The following is a 12,433-nucleotide window of genomic DNA, read 5'->3' as shown; positions in this document are numbered from 1 at the left end:
GATGATGTAATTCAGGCTAAGCACAGTGTTCAAGGGCACAATGGCAGTGCCCCACCCGTGAATCCACCTATAACCTTGCAGCTGCATTTGGCGGAATCCGGAGCCATTATGTTCCTCCTGGTGACATTAGAATCTGCAGGTATCAGGGTGACTGCAGAACATGCCTTGCTTTGTAGGCATACAACATTTTATGCATCATTTTATTCCACACACACACACACCACACACACAGGCACACGCAGGCATACACAGACACACATGCACACGCATGCACGCACACACGCGCACACACACGATGAGAAAGAACACCAGCAAAATGTTCATGACTTTGGCATTCCTAGCTGATACAACTATATTTAGAGTTGTTCATGTGACTGTAACTGTGGATGACCCTAAAGAAATGAAATACACTGAAATTGTGGGATGAGAGAAGAGCCATTCATTTCATTAGTATAGCCGTGTGACTCATATTTTGCTCAAGGGTTCGACATGTGGTGCAGCCTGTTAGGTGGCTGGCTCTCAGCCTATATACAAATCTCCCTCACTATGTCACTTCCTGTTCTGTGATCCTCTCTGCTTTCCTCCTGTCTTAAAATGGTCTGGGTCGACCTGGACAGGTGACTAGTCCATCGCAGGACCCACACACCATTCGCTCACACACTCACAGCTACAGGCAATTTAGAGTCTCCAGTTAGCCTAACCGGTTTGTCTTTTGACTGGAAGGAAACCGGAATATTCTGTGGAAACCCACACAGAAACACAGAGAGCATGCGCAGAAAAGGCCCTGGGTTAGTGTGTAGCACAGTGGGTAAGGAACTGGGCTTGTAACCGAAAGGTCGCAGGTTCGATTCCCGGGTAGGACACTGCCATTGTACCCTTGAGCAAGGTACTTAACCGAAATTGCTTCAGTATATATCCAGCTGTATAAATGGATACAATGTAAAATGCTATGTAAAAGTTGTGTAAGTCGCTCTGGATAAGAGCGTCTGCTAAATGCCTGTAATGTAATGTAATGGGTTAGGATTCAAACTCGGTACCTTCTTGCTGTGAAGCAACAGCATTATTCACGAGAGAGTGAAAGTAAACCCTAATTTACACGACATTACACAACCTAACATACACAAATACCACACACACGCGTGCACGCACACACAAAGTTGTACTTTGTTCATATGTTTATTGTTTGCTGTACTCATGCTTTGGATATATATATATATATATATGTATGTATGTATAATGCCAATAAAGCTAATCTGAATTTGAATTTTAAGAGTGAGAGAGATATATATATATATATATATAGAGAGAGAGAGAGAGTAGAGTAGAGTATACCTGTGTACTTTGCATGAAATCATAAAAAAATCTGAGAAAAAATTTACCTATTTGGATATGACAAAGAGGCAGAATTCGGAATACAGCTTAAAACATTCACAAATTTAGAAGAATGAAACATTTTCAAGCAAAACACACACAATTTTCCAAGCACAACACAAAAAAGTAGAGTTTCTGCCTTAGCTGACATCAAATCAAGTTAATTTCTCTTATTTTAATTGGCATGCTTCTCAATGATGCAAAATCATCTTCAACAACATTCAGGATAATTTAGACAGAAATATAGGATCTGCTTTCCTCGTTTGTTTTTTCTGCTTACTACTGCAGAAGAGGAATAATGGACACTCCCTATGACAGACTGCTCAAGTAGGTCTGGACTTCCACCAGCCCCCACCCTTTGCTCGATGACTTGCAAGAACAAGCTGAATTTCAGGGGAATCAAAAATAATTATTTCAGAATGCCTTGGTAGAGCAGAGAGCCAAACTGCTAATCACACGTGAGTCATATTTTATTCCATGTTTCAAAATTCCCAGTGACACACGGGTAATGTCATTAATCACATTCACATGGCTTTGCTTAACGTATCTATTTGCTTAGTAGACACCCTGTATGATTTACTGTGCACACTAATACAACGACCCATTTTTCAACTGGACTTTTCAGTGGAGTAACGCATTCAAGGCACTTTTCTCAAATGAACAACAGCAGTGGCCCAACCCTCGGAACAGGAGTCCAGGGTCAGATTCCTCTGTCATCACATCGCAGAGGGATTTCTGCTTCATTTTCTACATATTTCCATAGCGAAGGGCTTCGTAGCCAAGCTGCCTTGGCATGACTGCCATTGCAGGAATGGACAGTGGAGGATCGGCACACGTGATGTAATCATTCAATTACCTCTGTGATAAATGCACCCAGTGACCGGCTCTTTCTGGCCAGAATTACAGTAACAATGCAAAGCGGGAGACACTCTGAGCTTAGGGAGAATGCGCGCGCAACCGCTGGGACCTCGGTGCGTCGCAACATGCCCCCCCTCCCGCAGGGAAACTACACCCACACCTACTTCTGGACAATGCCCGTGTTATTGGTGTGCCAGCTAGTGTTCACCAGCGCTTTCACGTCCCTCAGAGCGGGGTGTCCTTGGCTTCCTGACATTCTGCAGCCACTGCCCCCTGAATGCAGCTTAAAGGACAAAAATGGCGGTCCTTCAGGAGTCTTTGACAACAACAGAAAAACCCCATGTGTCCCCATTCTCCAGCCCCACCCCACTCCTGTTCCCGGCAAGGTGTGCTAGAAGCAATGCAGAATTCCTGAACAGAAAGTCACAAAAGTTTACAAAGGGGCCACTCGAAAGACAGAGGATTGCATTGTGGGAGCTTGCTCTTTTCCCTTCTGGATGCCAGTTACCATGAAAACAACCGGCACAATACAAAAAGGTAATATTGATGCCCGTAGCAACACCTTTCATAACTCCTTACAAGTCACCGCACCAGTCAGTACACAACACTAATGAGAATATACCCCCAGCAGCAGCCAGTACTGTACTGTACAAACTTAAGCAAAATGTTGGCTGAAGAACATAAGACACAATATCCAACAGCAAGTCACAGCACATTTTTTTGGAGAGGGGAATTTCCCCCCCTCTTTCTCCCTTTTGCACTTGGCAGTTTTGCTGTGCTTTTATGTTACCGTCACACTAACCACACCTACTCCCACACCCACACAGTGAGCACTGCACAAGAGTAGGTACTGTGCCCTCCTCCCATACTCTTTTATAAATCAGTAACCATTATCCACACCCTAAGCTACAGGGAAGTGGTGCTAACAACATGAGCGGCTCATTTTTCACTGACTACATCCGATAAACTATAGGTGCATCATGGGTTGTCAGCTGGTACTAATGCAGTGCCCCCCCCGCCAACATGAGCCCACCACAAGGTTGTCATATGTACCCCGTTTGTACCACCACAACAACAATCTTCTGGTCAGAGTTGGTGAAAGACACAACCTACAGAGCCCAACCTGCTTTTGGAACAAACTAATTTTAAGCTGAGTCGTTGAACAACCCCCCCACCCCCCTTCCCCACACACACACCCCCTGGTCTGCGTTCCATTCAGAGTTTCCATATAAATCCGCTTTATTGGACAGAATCGGTCTTGTGAGTTGAAGCCCTCAGGCAAACTGGATGTAAATTAAAATAATGCCATGCAGGATTAAAGCACAAAGCACATGCTGATGAACTCAGCTATCTCCACGGTCACAACACTCTCCAACCACGATAAGCAGAGTCCAATTCATACTCAGAGAATGGTGCAGTGGTGCGATGTCATTGTCACTTCAGAGACAGAAGCTGGTTTTGTCACTTTCTGATCAGAAGGCACATTTGGTGTTTATACAAACAGTACAATGTGGTGCATCCTATTATTTTCCTCTGCATGCCTACATACCTACAGCTCTGAAATATGGCTTATTTTGTTGTGTACAGAAGCTTATGGTTATATTATGACGTATAGGAATATGCAAACAGATAAGTAAACGTTCACTGCACTACTTTATGTATTCAGTCCATGGTTCTCTCTCTCTGTGAAAGCAGCTTGTGCATTCCATCCTATGTATATATGTGTGGGTGTGTGTGTGTGAGAGAGAGAGATTTCAAATAGAAAAATAAAAGCAACAAAAAAGAACAATCATCAAATAATTTCTTGATCTGCTTCTTGAGGTACATTCTGTGCACAGTCCCCTTGTTCATTACTCACAAGCATTTTCAGAAGCACATGCTAAGTTTCATATGAATTGAATGATTGTGTCTAGCAGTTCTGCAGCCATGAGAAGCCATATAAATCTCACCCGGGGCTGTACTTCTTAAAAAGTTTAAAGTGTGATCTTTCATCACAGAATTTACAGAATGTAGGCTTGGTGACTTTAATCGTTGCTTTCTTCATATCAATAAAATAAGATGATGTTGGTTAGCTTAATGTTCTTGTCCCTTCTTTTTAAAAAACACATTATAATTAACCTCCAAAATTCACTAAACTAAATTCAATGAACAATATCCTCAAAAGAATCAATTATGGGGTTTGCCAGAATTATTGAATTACAATGATTCCTTTAGAATTTATTGCTTAGATTAAAAGAAATGGAAAAAAACAGTACCCATTTACTGAACCCATTTGGGTCATGTCATAAGTGTATCATTGTACGTTGTGTGTGTGTTAATTAATCAGTTGTTACTGTCTCAGTGTAGCTAGCAATATCATATTACATTATAGGCCAAGTACTGCCTAAGCACATTTTGGAGAAAATTGAAAAATATTTATTAAAAAGTCTTTGTAAAGTTGGAGTTTGAAAAGCTGGAGAATCTGATATGCATGATTTCATCATGCAGGACAACACTGCATTATTCTCTGACATTTCATTTGCAGCTTTGGCTTCACAGACCTCTTTTGTATTCACACTATTCGGGGTTTGCAGAGGACATGAATGCTGTCGGTAATTATAGTTTCGGATGTAGTCACATTTCTGTATCTGAGGTAATACACCCAGGAGGATGCATCAGCGCCGCGTGAACCATTAGCGACTCCCAGTCACGTGATTGCCTGTCTGAGAAAGTCGCAGCGCCTTGCGCAGCTTCGTCAGTCGGGAGTTTGCGCCGTTTTCAATGAGTGTGGGATTCTCTCGCACAAGCCTCCGCTGAAACTGTCTACGAACTCTGGAATAAAGATATGAATCCCGGGAAAGAAAAGGAAAAGTGCGAGTATCTAAGAATTTGACACTTTGGTGGCTTTTTTTCCTGCACGTGGAAAACTGTTCTGGCGTCTACTCCAATGCCCCAACTGTAGACACCTCCAGCCACTGCTCTCGTACACCTGCCAGCCAGCCGCCTGCGGGGACAAGCGCAGGATTTCTATTGGTGAGAATACGTATAACCTGCACTTATATTCGCCCATTGCTGTGTCTTCGTTGCGGAGCAGCTCAAAGAGCAACACAGAATTGTGGTGATAAAACTGGGTAAAAGTTGTCGAGTGCGTGGGGGTAATTGCCAAGATTGCTGAGAACTTTTCTTGTCGACTATGCGATAAAAGAGACATCTAGGGCAAAAAAACACAAAAAAAACAAAACACGTTTCGATATTTTTAAAAACGAACTTTAGTAAAAGTCTTTGGCAAAATTAATTGCAATGGCAGATGAAGTCGAACTTTTGAGAGACCTATGTAGGCTATACATAATTACTTTCCTTTTCATTTTGTACTTAAGCATACTTTAATCCAGTAGATATACTGTTTATATTTATTTTTGTACTTGTGTTTTTATTTGGGCGTGTTTGTCATTGTGATCTGAATGAAAGTTCAGAAACAATGTTGCAGATGCAATGTTACAGTATTTGGAAGAGCAGAGTTCTGTCCCTCGAGGTGAAGAATGCTGCTCCAAAAATAATTCAGAAGGAAAAACTCCGTATGAAGTGGTGCGTTATCTGCAGTTTCAAAAGCTAGGAAGTCTTATCTTCACATTGATATCATTAGCCTGAGGCGGATTGGTTATCTTCAATTTTACAGGCTATTTTAGTGTCTTTTCTAGATCTAGGACAAAGCTAGCATCAAATCGTCAAAATGCTGCCTGAAAATACAAGCGAATATTATATTCCACGTTAATCAAGATGGAAAGATAATTAAGTCTGTTTTTTTTTGTGTTATTAACCAGTATATATATATTCATGAAAGAAAAAAAATACAATTGACAAAACTGTTTTAGGGCTAGGCATTTGAAACAGAGCAAATGCTGTGAAGAGAGATCGCACGAGATGGAGGCAGCAGTTGAATGACCCGACTCTGGAAAACCTCCCAAAAAAAAAAAAAAAAACCCCAAGAGGCAGCATCTAGTGCATAGAACATTAGACCCTGACCTCTGCTGCTTCATGCAGATTCATGAAGTCTCGGCTGTGTAAAGCAGCTAAAATATAATTGGCAAAGTTCCACCCCTGATGAGAATTCCGAGACAAGTCTGGTCCCCCTGTCCCCCCCTGGTCTGGGGACTAAAAATACCCACGTGGTCAGTAAAATAATATTTCAGTTTCCAGCGCCAATAATGGCCAATAACATGTCAGACGTTTCCAGAATATGTTTCATTTGTGTTCCGTCCCTGATTTCATGTTCTCTCAATGTCTAAATGCCAAATCGGTCATTGTTGTGCAGAACAAGTGGACTTGTTCTCAAGCACACAGCTTTGGGGACAGTTAAATGGAGATTTCTAATTTCTAGTGCAAGTAGAATAATAACTCATGGCGATGAAGTAAATGTGGGCCCATTATCTTTGATATCTGTAAGGCTGTGCTGATACTTGTCTAATCTCTTATGTCTGTAACCAAGCCAACATGGATTCATCTCTTACTGGATAAGCTGGGAGCACTAGAAGGACAGCTAGCTGCATTCAGTCTAGTGTGCGCTATTGTGAATACAGGGGGATTGATCTTTAAGGGTATTTCAATGTAACTTAACAACAGGTCTTTTACACAGAAGTGATATTCTTCCACTTTTACAGTGGTGGCTTAACAGTGTAAAGATATTGGTCTTCCTCCAAAGAACTGTAACCTGCATTTCAAACATTTTAAATGCAGCCATGACAACAGGGTCAGCAGCCTGGTCAAAGTTAAACACACTTAAACTCTGAACAACACATTAGAGCCAGCAACTGTTGTTGTGAAACAGGCTGATGGTCCTTAAAATATGGCCTGAACATGCAACCATTGTACATTGTTGATGTCCTTAAAAATGTGCTTGAATATGCGAGTTGGATTGTGTTTAGTCAAAATGGAAGACCGCTTTTCTCACCACTAAAGTCGACAGGGACGATATCCTGGCAGCAAAAGCTAAATAGTGGGCGGAATTTTACTGATGTTTACTGCAAATAATAGTGTTAGTGAAGCTTCCAACTATTTTACAGTTTTGGCCATTTATGAGGACATATTTTAATTTGACAATCACAGTATAACTCATAGGAAAAAGAGCAAAGGCTAATTAACATAAAAGGGGAGCCATTTCTCTAAAACAGCTGTTTATGATTAGTACTGATAGATTATCAACCGTATTTCCAGGACTTTGCGTATCACCTGATTGGTGGTGCCTGTCGGTCAGTGCACAGTTCTGAATGTTAAAATATTTTCAGTGTTTGCACCCCCTGTCATTCCATACTGCCGAGCTCGGCACTGAAAATGAAAACAGATGTGATCACTGAATGCATATACAGTACAATACAATAAAATATTATTGCATGTTGCTACTTGTCAGTGTGAAAAACACCCACCTCTCCCAGTCCCTCCCCCTGTGTTCCATCCCGTGGATGGAAAACAAACGTCTGTTGTTGGAAAAGGTCACCTTTGATACTCACAGGGCACAGTGAAGTGTTTGGATCTGGAAATACAGTTTTTGGTCCATTGTTTAATGTTAGGCTCTGAAATATTGGCAATCATCCATGGGTTATGGTCAGGGCAGAGACCCAAGAGATCACAGCATTTCTCACTAAAGGAAACAAAATGGAAACATTTTCAGGAGCTACCCTCTTGGTGGTCGAGCCCAGGGCAGCACGTTTCTGTGTGTCTGTGTGTGTGTGTGTGTGTGTGTCTGTTAGTGCTGATAAACAGTTTGGAATTCATTTTTGAGTCTGGGGGAGTAAAATGGACAAATAAGGAGGATAGGGTCTGACATACCTCAAGATAGGTGTCAGTATTTTACAGGATGTAGCTTTAAAAATGGACACAGGACATTGCAGGGATGGAACAGCCCTATAATTGCAAATGGGCATTCCAATTTAGGGAGGAAAATAAGAATAAGATAGTGGCCAGGAAAGGGATGTTGGGATCTACCTATCCAGGAAGGCCTTGGCTTCCTCTTCAGTGTTTGCTTTGTGGCTTCTTGATTTGGATGGAAATGCTGATAGGACCGGCTAAGGAAGTACTCCACTGTGAGTGACGCACGTCTAGCCATTCTTCTGAGAGCCCGCTAGCGAGCTGTTCCAGTGGCACTGAATGGAGCCAGAGGAGCTGGTCAGAGAGATGTCACAGACACGGTCAAGGGTTTGGTATGGCTTTTGCCCCCAGCATGCAAAGACCAAAAGTTTCGCATCGTGGTCAAATTCATAATGCTCTCTTAACTTGGTCAGTAAAACCAGAGTGATTTTGGTGCTCTTCACATGCAGTCCACTGTGTTTCCCTGGCTGTGCTCCTGTACTCAGAGAGTAGGGAAGAATCCCAGGAATGCTCCTGCACCTCAGCTGAACTCCTCACTGACATGCCCTTTGTTTCCAAGCCATTCCTCCTCACTGACACATCCCTCCTCACCGGCCACTGTGCACCTCCTTACTGACACATCCCTCCTCACCTCCGTGCACCTCCTCACGGACTCATCCCTCCTCATCACTCATCATGCACCTCCTCACTGACACATCCCTCCTCACCGGCCACTGTGCACCTCCTTACTGACACATCCCTCCTCACCTCTGTGCACCTCCTCACAGACTCATCCCTCCTCACCACTCATCATGCACCTCCTCACTGACACATCCCTCCTCACCTCCGTGCACCTCCTCACAGACTCATCCCTCCTCACCTCCGTGCACCTCCTCACAGACTCATCCTTCCTCACCGCTCATCGTACACCTCCTCACTGACACATCCCTCCTCATCGCTCATCGTACACCTCCTCACTGACACATCCCTCCTCACCGCCCACTGTGGACCTCCTCACTGACACATCCCTCCTCACCGCCCACTGTGCACTTCCTCACTGAGACACTCGACACTGAAGTGCTTCCCACAGTAAACACGCTCTTCTCTTCACCGGCTCTCTCTCTCCACTGCAGGTTCTCCGTCGGCATGGCGCCCCAGGTGCGCATCCTGGCCCTCTTCCTCCTGTCGCTGTGCTGTGACCGGGGCTCCCTGCGCCACAGCACCTCCTGGAAGCCGCAGTGGCCGCTGCTCCGCGTTCCCGTGGTCATGCCCCAGCAGACGCTGGAGAGGCCGGCCCCGCACTTCCTGGCCGAGGCCAAGCTGGAGGTGACCTCCACCTGCGACCCGGACTGCCACAAGCAGGCCCCGACCCCCGGCTACTGGGACCTGCGCGAGTACCTGTCCTACGAGACGCTGCACGCCAACGGCAGCCTGGTGGAGACGGCGGTGGGCATCTACGGGTTCAACACGGCCGACCTGCGGAGGGAGGCGGCCGGGCGCTCCCGGGCCCGCAGGCAGATCTACGGGCCGGACAGCCGCTTCAGCATCGTGGGCCAGGACTTCCTGCTCAACTACCCCTTCTCCACCGCCGTCAAGCTGTCCACGGGCTGCACGGGCACACTGGTGGGGGACCGCCACGTCCTCACGGCGGCGCACTGCGTGCACGACGGCAAGAACTACGTCAAGGGGGCGCAGAAGCTGAGGGTGGGCTTCCTGAAGCCGCGGCAACGCGACGCCCCGCAGGCCAACAGGACCGGCTCCCCCGGCCGGCCCGACAAGATGAAGTTCCAGTGGATTCGCGTGAAGCGCACGCACGTGCCCAAGGGCTGGGTCAAGGGCAGCGCCAACGAGATCGGCATGGACTACGACTACGCCCTGCTGGAGCTGAAGAAGCCCCACCAGCGCCGCTACATGCGGATGGGGGTGAGCCCCGCCGCCCGCCTGCTGCCCGGCAAGAGGGTGCAGTTCTCCGGGTTCGACAACGACCGCGCGGGCCAGCTGGTGTTCCGCTTCTGCAAGGCCCACGAGGAGACCTACGACCTGCTGTACCAGCACTGCGACGCCCAGCCGGGCGCCAGCGGCTCCGGGGTCTACGCCCGCATGTGGAACCGGCAGCGGCGGCGCTGGGAGCGCAAGGTCATCGGCGTCTTCTCCGGGCACCAGTGGGTCGACCGCGACGGCGCCCCCGAGGAGTTCAACGTGGCGGTGCGCGTCACCCCCCTGAAGTACGCGCAGATCTGCTACTGGATCAAAGGCAACTATGTGGACTGCAGGGAAGGCTGAGGAACATGGACACGTATATGCATGCATGCACAGCCACACACATGCACACATGCATGCATAGCCACACACAAGCACACATGCATGCACACCCTCTCACAAGCACACATGCATACCCACACAGAAGCACACATGCATGCATACCTACACAAGCATACATGCATACTGACAATCATGCATGCATGCATGCTTACCCACACACAAGCATGCATGCATACCCACATACAAGCACACATGCATGCACACCCACACACATGCACAAATGCATACATGCATAGCCACACAAACACACACACATCCCCAAACAAGCACTCACACATAAATACACAAAACATGCATGCATGCATACCTACACACAAGCACACAAGCACACATGCACACACACACACATATTCATTGCTGATCTGCACTGATCTATTCAGCTACAAGAATGTTACTACACAGGAATGGTAATGATCTGAAAAGGTATTTTCAAAAGTTTAAACTGGACTAAATGTCATGAGGAAGAGGACTTAACAGGATATTGGAGGAGGCTAGCACCCAAACAGCTGGACACTGTACATCTTTCCAGTTCAGAGAGATGGGAGGTCAGGAAGTGAAAGATTTAAATTCTTTGCGTGTCTGTATTTTTATCCCAGTGTAGGGCTTAGTGTTTGTTTGCACTGAGATGTAGGGCCAAGTGTGTTCATGTCTCCAGAGATAGAGGGTTAAGTGCATGCGTGTGTGTGTATATATATATGGAAGGGAGATATAGAGCTGTTTTGTGAGCATGTCTTTCTGTTAGCCACATATAAGACGGGTGACACCATCACCACATGCCCCGCTGCCACAGTCCTGTCCCACTTAGGGGGCCATACCCTGGTGATGTGATGGGTGCTCTGTGCTGCAGCAGCGCGCGCTTATCAGCACAGGCTTGGAGGGGCTGAGCACTCACACACATACGGAATACTCCTCGAGAAGACTTGGGGTCAGAGGTCACGGTCTGTTTGCGTTCCACTGTGAGAAGTGCTCTGATAAAGGAGACAGTGAGATGCGGGGGGGGGGGGGGGGGGGGAACTCCACACAGTGCACTGGAACAGAAGATCATGACAGTGGTTCTGAGTGAAAACTGTTGGATACACTGAAGGAAGGAGGCGGCCATGAAGACCCTGCATTGTAACAGACCACACCCACAAGAGGTCACAACACAGACCACGCCCATACCCACAATCTTGGTTACGTCATCACAGACCCCACTCACTGCCTGTCAACATGTCGAATGCCATTTCTAATAGACTACTAATCGTATAGGCCATGCTAAGAAACACATTTAATCAGCTTCATTTACGCTGAAAACCTTCAATCCAAAAGTGCATATTTGGAAGAATTTATCACGTTAACCAAAGGTGCTATTTTTTGCTTTGAATAAATTTGTAAAATATATATATATATTAAATAAAAATGCAAATCTCTACTGAATATACTACCAAACATTTTCCTGAGTAATTATTCTCCAAGTACATGAAACTGGTGTTTACCAGAGCGGTTTTTAATACTGAAAGTAAACAAATGGCTCCCTCTATCAGGTTGAAGAGTGTACTGCAATTCTGGCCTGCAATTTAAGGAAGCAAGTTCTAAAAAGCACCCCTTATGAATATTAAAACAAAAGAATCAGCATTATGAAACATTTATTTCTAATGTTTGTCATGTTAACATCTTAATGTCTCCTTAATAATACTATCCTACTCCTAAATAAAACTGGCTTAGAGACCATGACGCAGTGAAGTCTTGCTAAAGAGGAAGTCATTTCAATGAATGCATTGCCTTTGTTCCTGAAACCAGCCAAAGGACAGCTTACTTGACTTGAAGCACAACTGCAGATCACCACAGCCTGTACAGACAGACCAGCAGCGTTACGTAGCCCATATCAGGAGCATATTTTATAATATGCAGCTTGACATTCAATGGTTTAAAATGTGGAGAGAAACAAGAACTTTAGTAAAATGTGAGGCTTGTCTTAAGGTCAACAAGAAGTAATTTTGCTGGAAATACAATGCCGAGAGGAGGTTTGACTGAAGCAGGAGATTAATTAAGCTGTTGGAACATACAGTAATGAATATTCCAA

At 45.5% G+C, this 12,433-nt stretch overlaps 1 protein-coding gene across 1 annotated transcript; it reads left to right on the top strand.

The window, feature by feature from the left end:
• Positions 1-4,881: 4,881 nt before the first annotated feature.
• Positions 4,882-10,454, top strand: LOC118213655 (serine protease 23-like). The gene is made up of 2 exons (XM_035392668.1): positions 4,882-5,241; positions 9,183-10,454. The coding sequence occupies exon 2, from the start codon at positions 9,196-9,198 to the stop codon at positions 10,330-10,332; it is 1,137 nt and encodes a 378-aa protein (XP_035248559.1). The 5' UTR covers positions 4,882-5,241; positions 9,183-9,195; the 3' UTR covers positions 10,333-10,454.
• The last annotated feature ends 1,979 nt before the right edge of the window (positions 10,455-12,433 follow it).

The sequence above is a fragment of the Anguilla anguilla genome, chromosome 15 (genome assembly GCF_013347855.1).
Source record: "Anguilla anguilla isolate fAngAng1 chromosome 15, fAngAng1.pri, whole genome shotgun sequence".
NCBI lineage: Eukaryota > Metazoa > Chordata > Actinopteri > Anguilliformes > Anguillidae > Anguilla > Anguilla anguilla.
The sequence above is the reverse complement of the archived record's forward strand: the minus strand, read 5'-3'. Positions and strand labels throughout refer to the sequence as shown.

What these genes read in the sequence shown, in the direction of transcription:
- LOC118213655 (XM_035392668.1), top strand. Translation starts at nt 9,196, where the DNA reads ATGGCGCCCCAGGTGCGCATCCTGGCCCTCTTCCTCCTGTCGCTGTGC.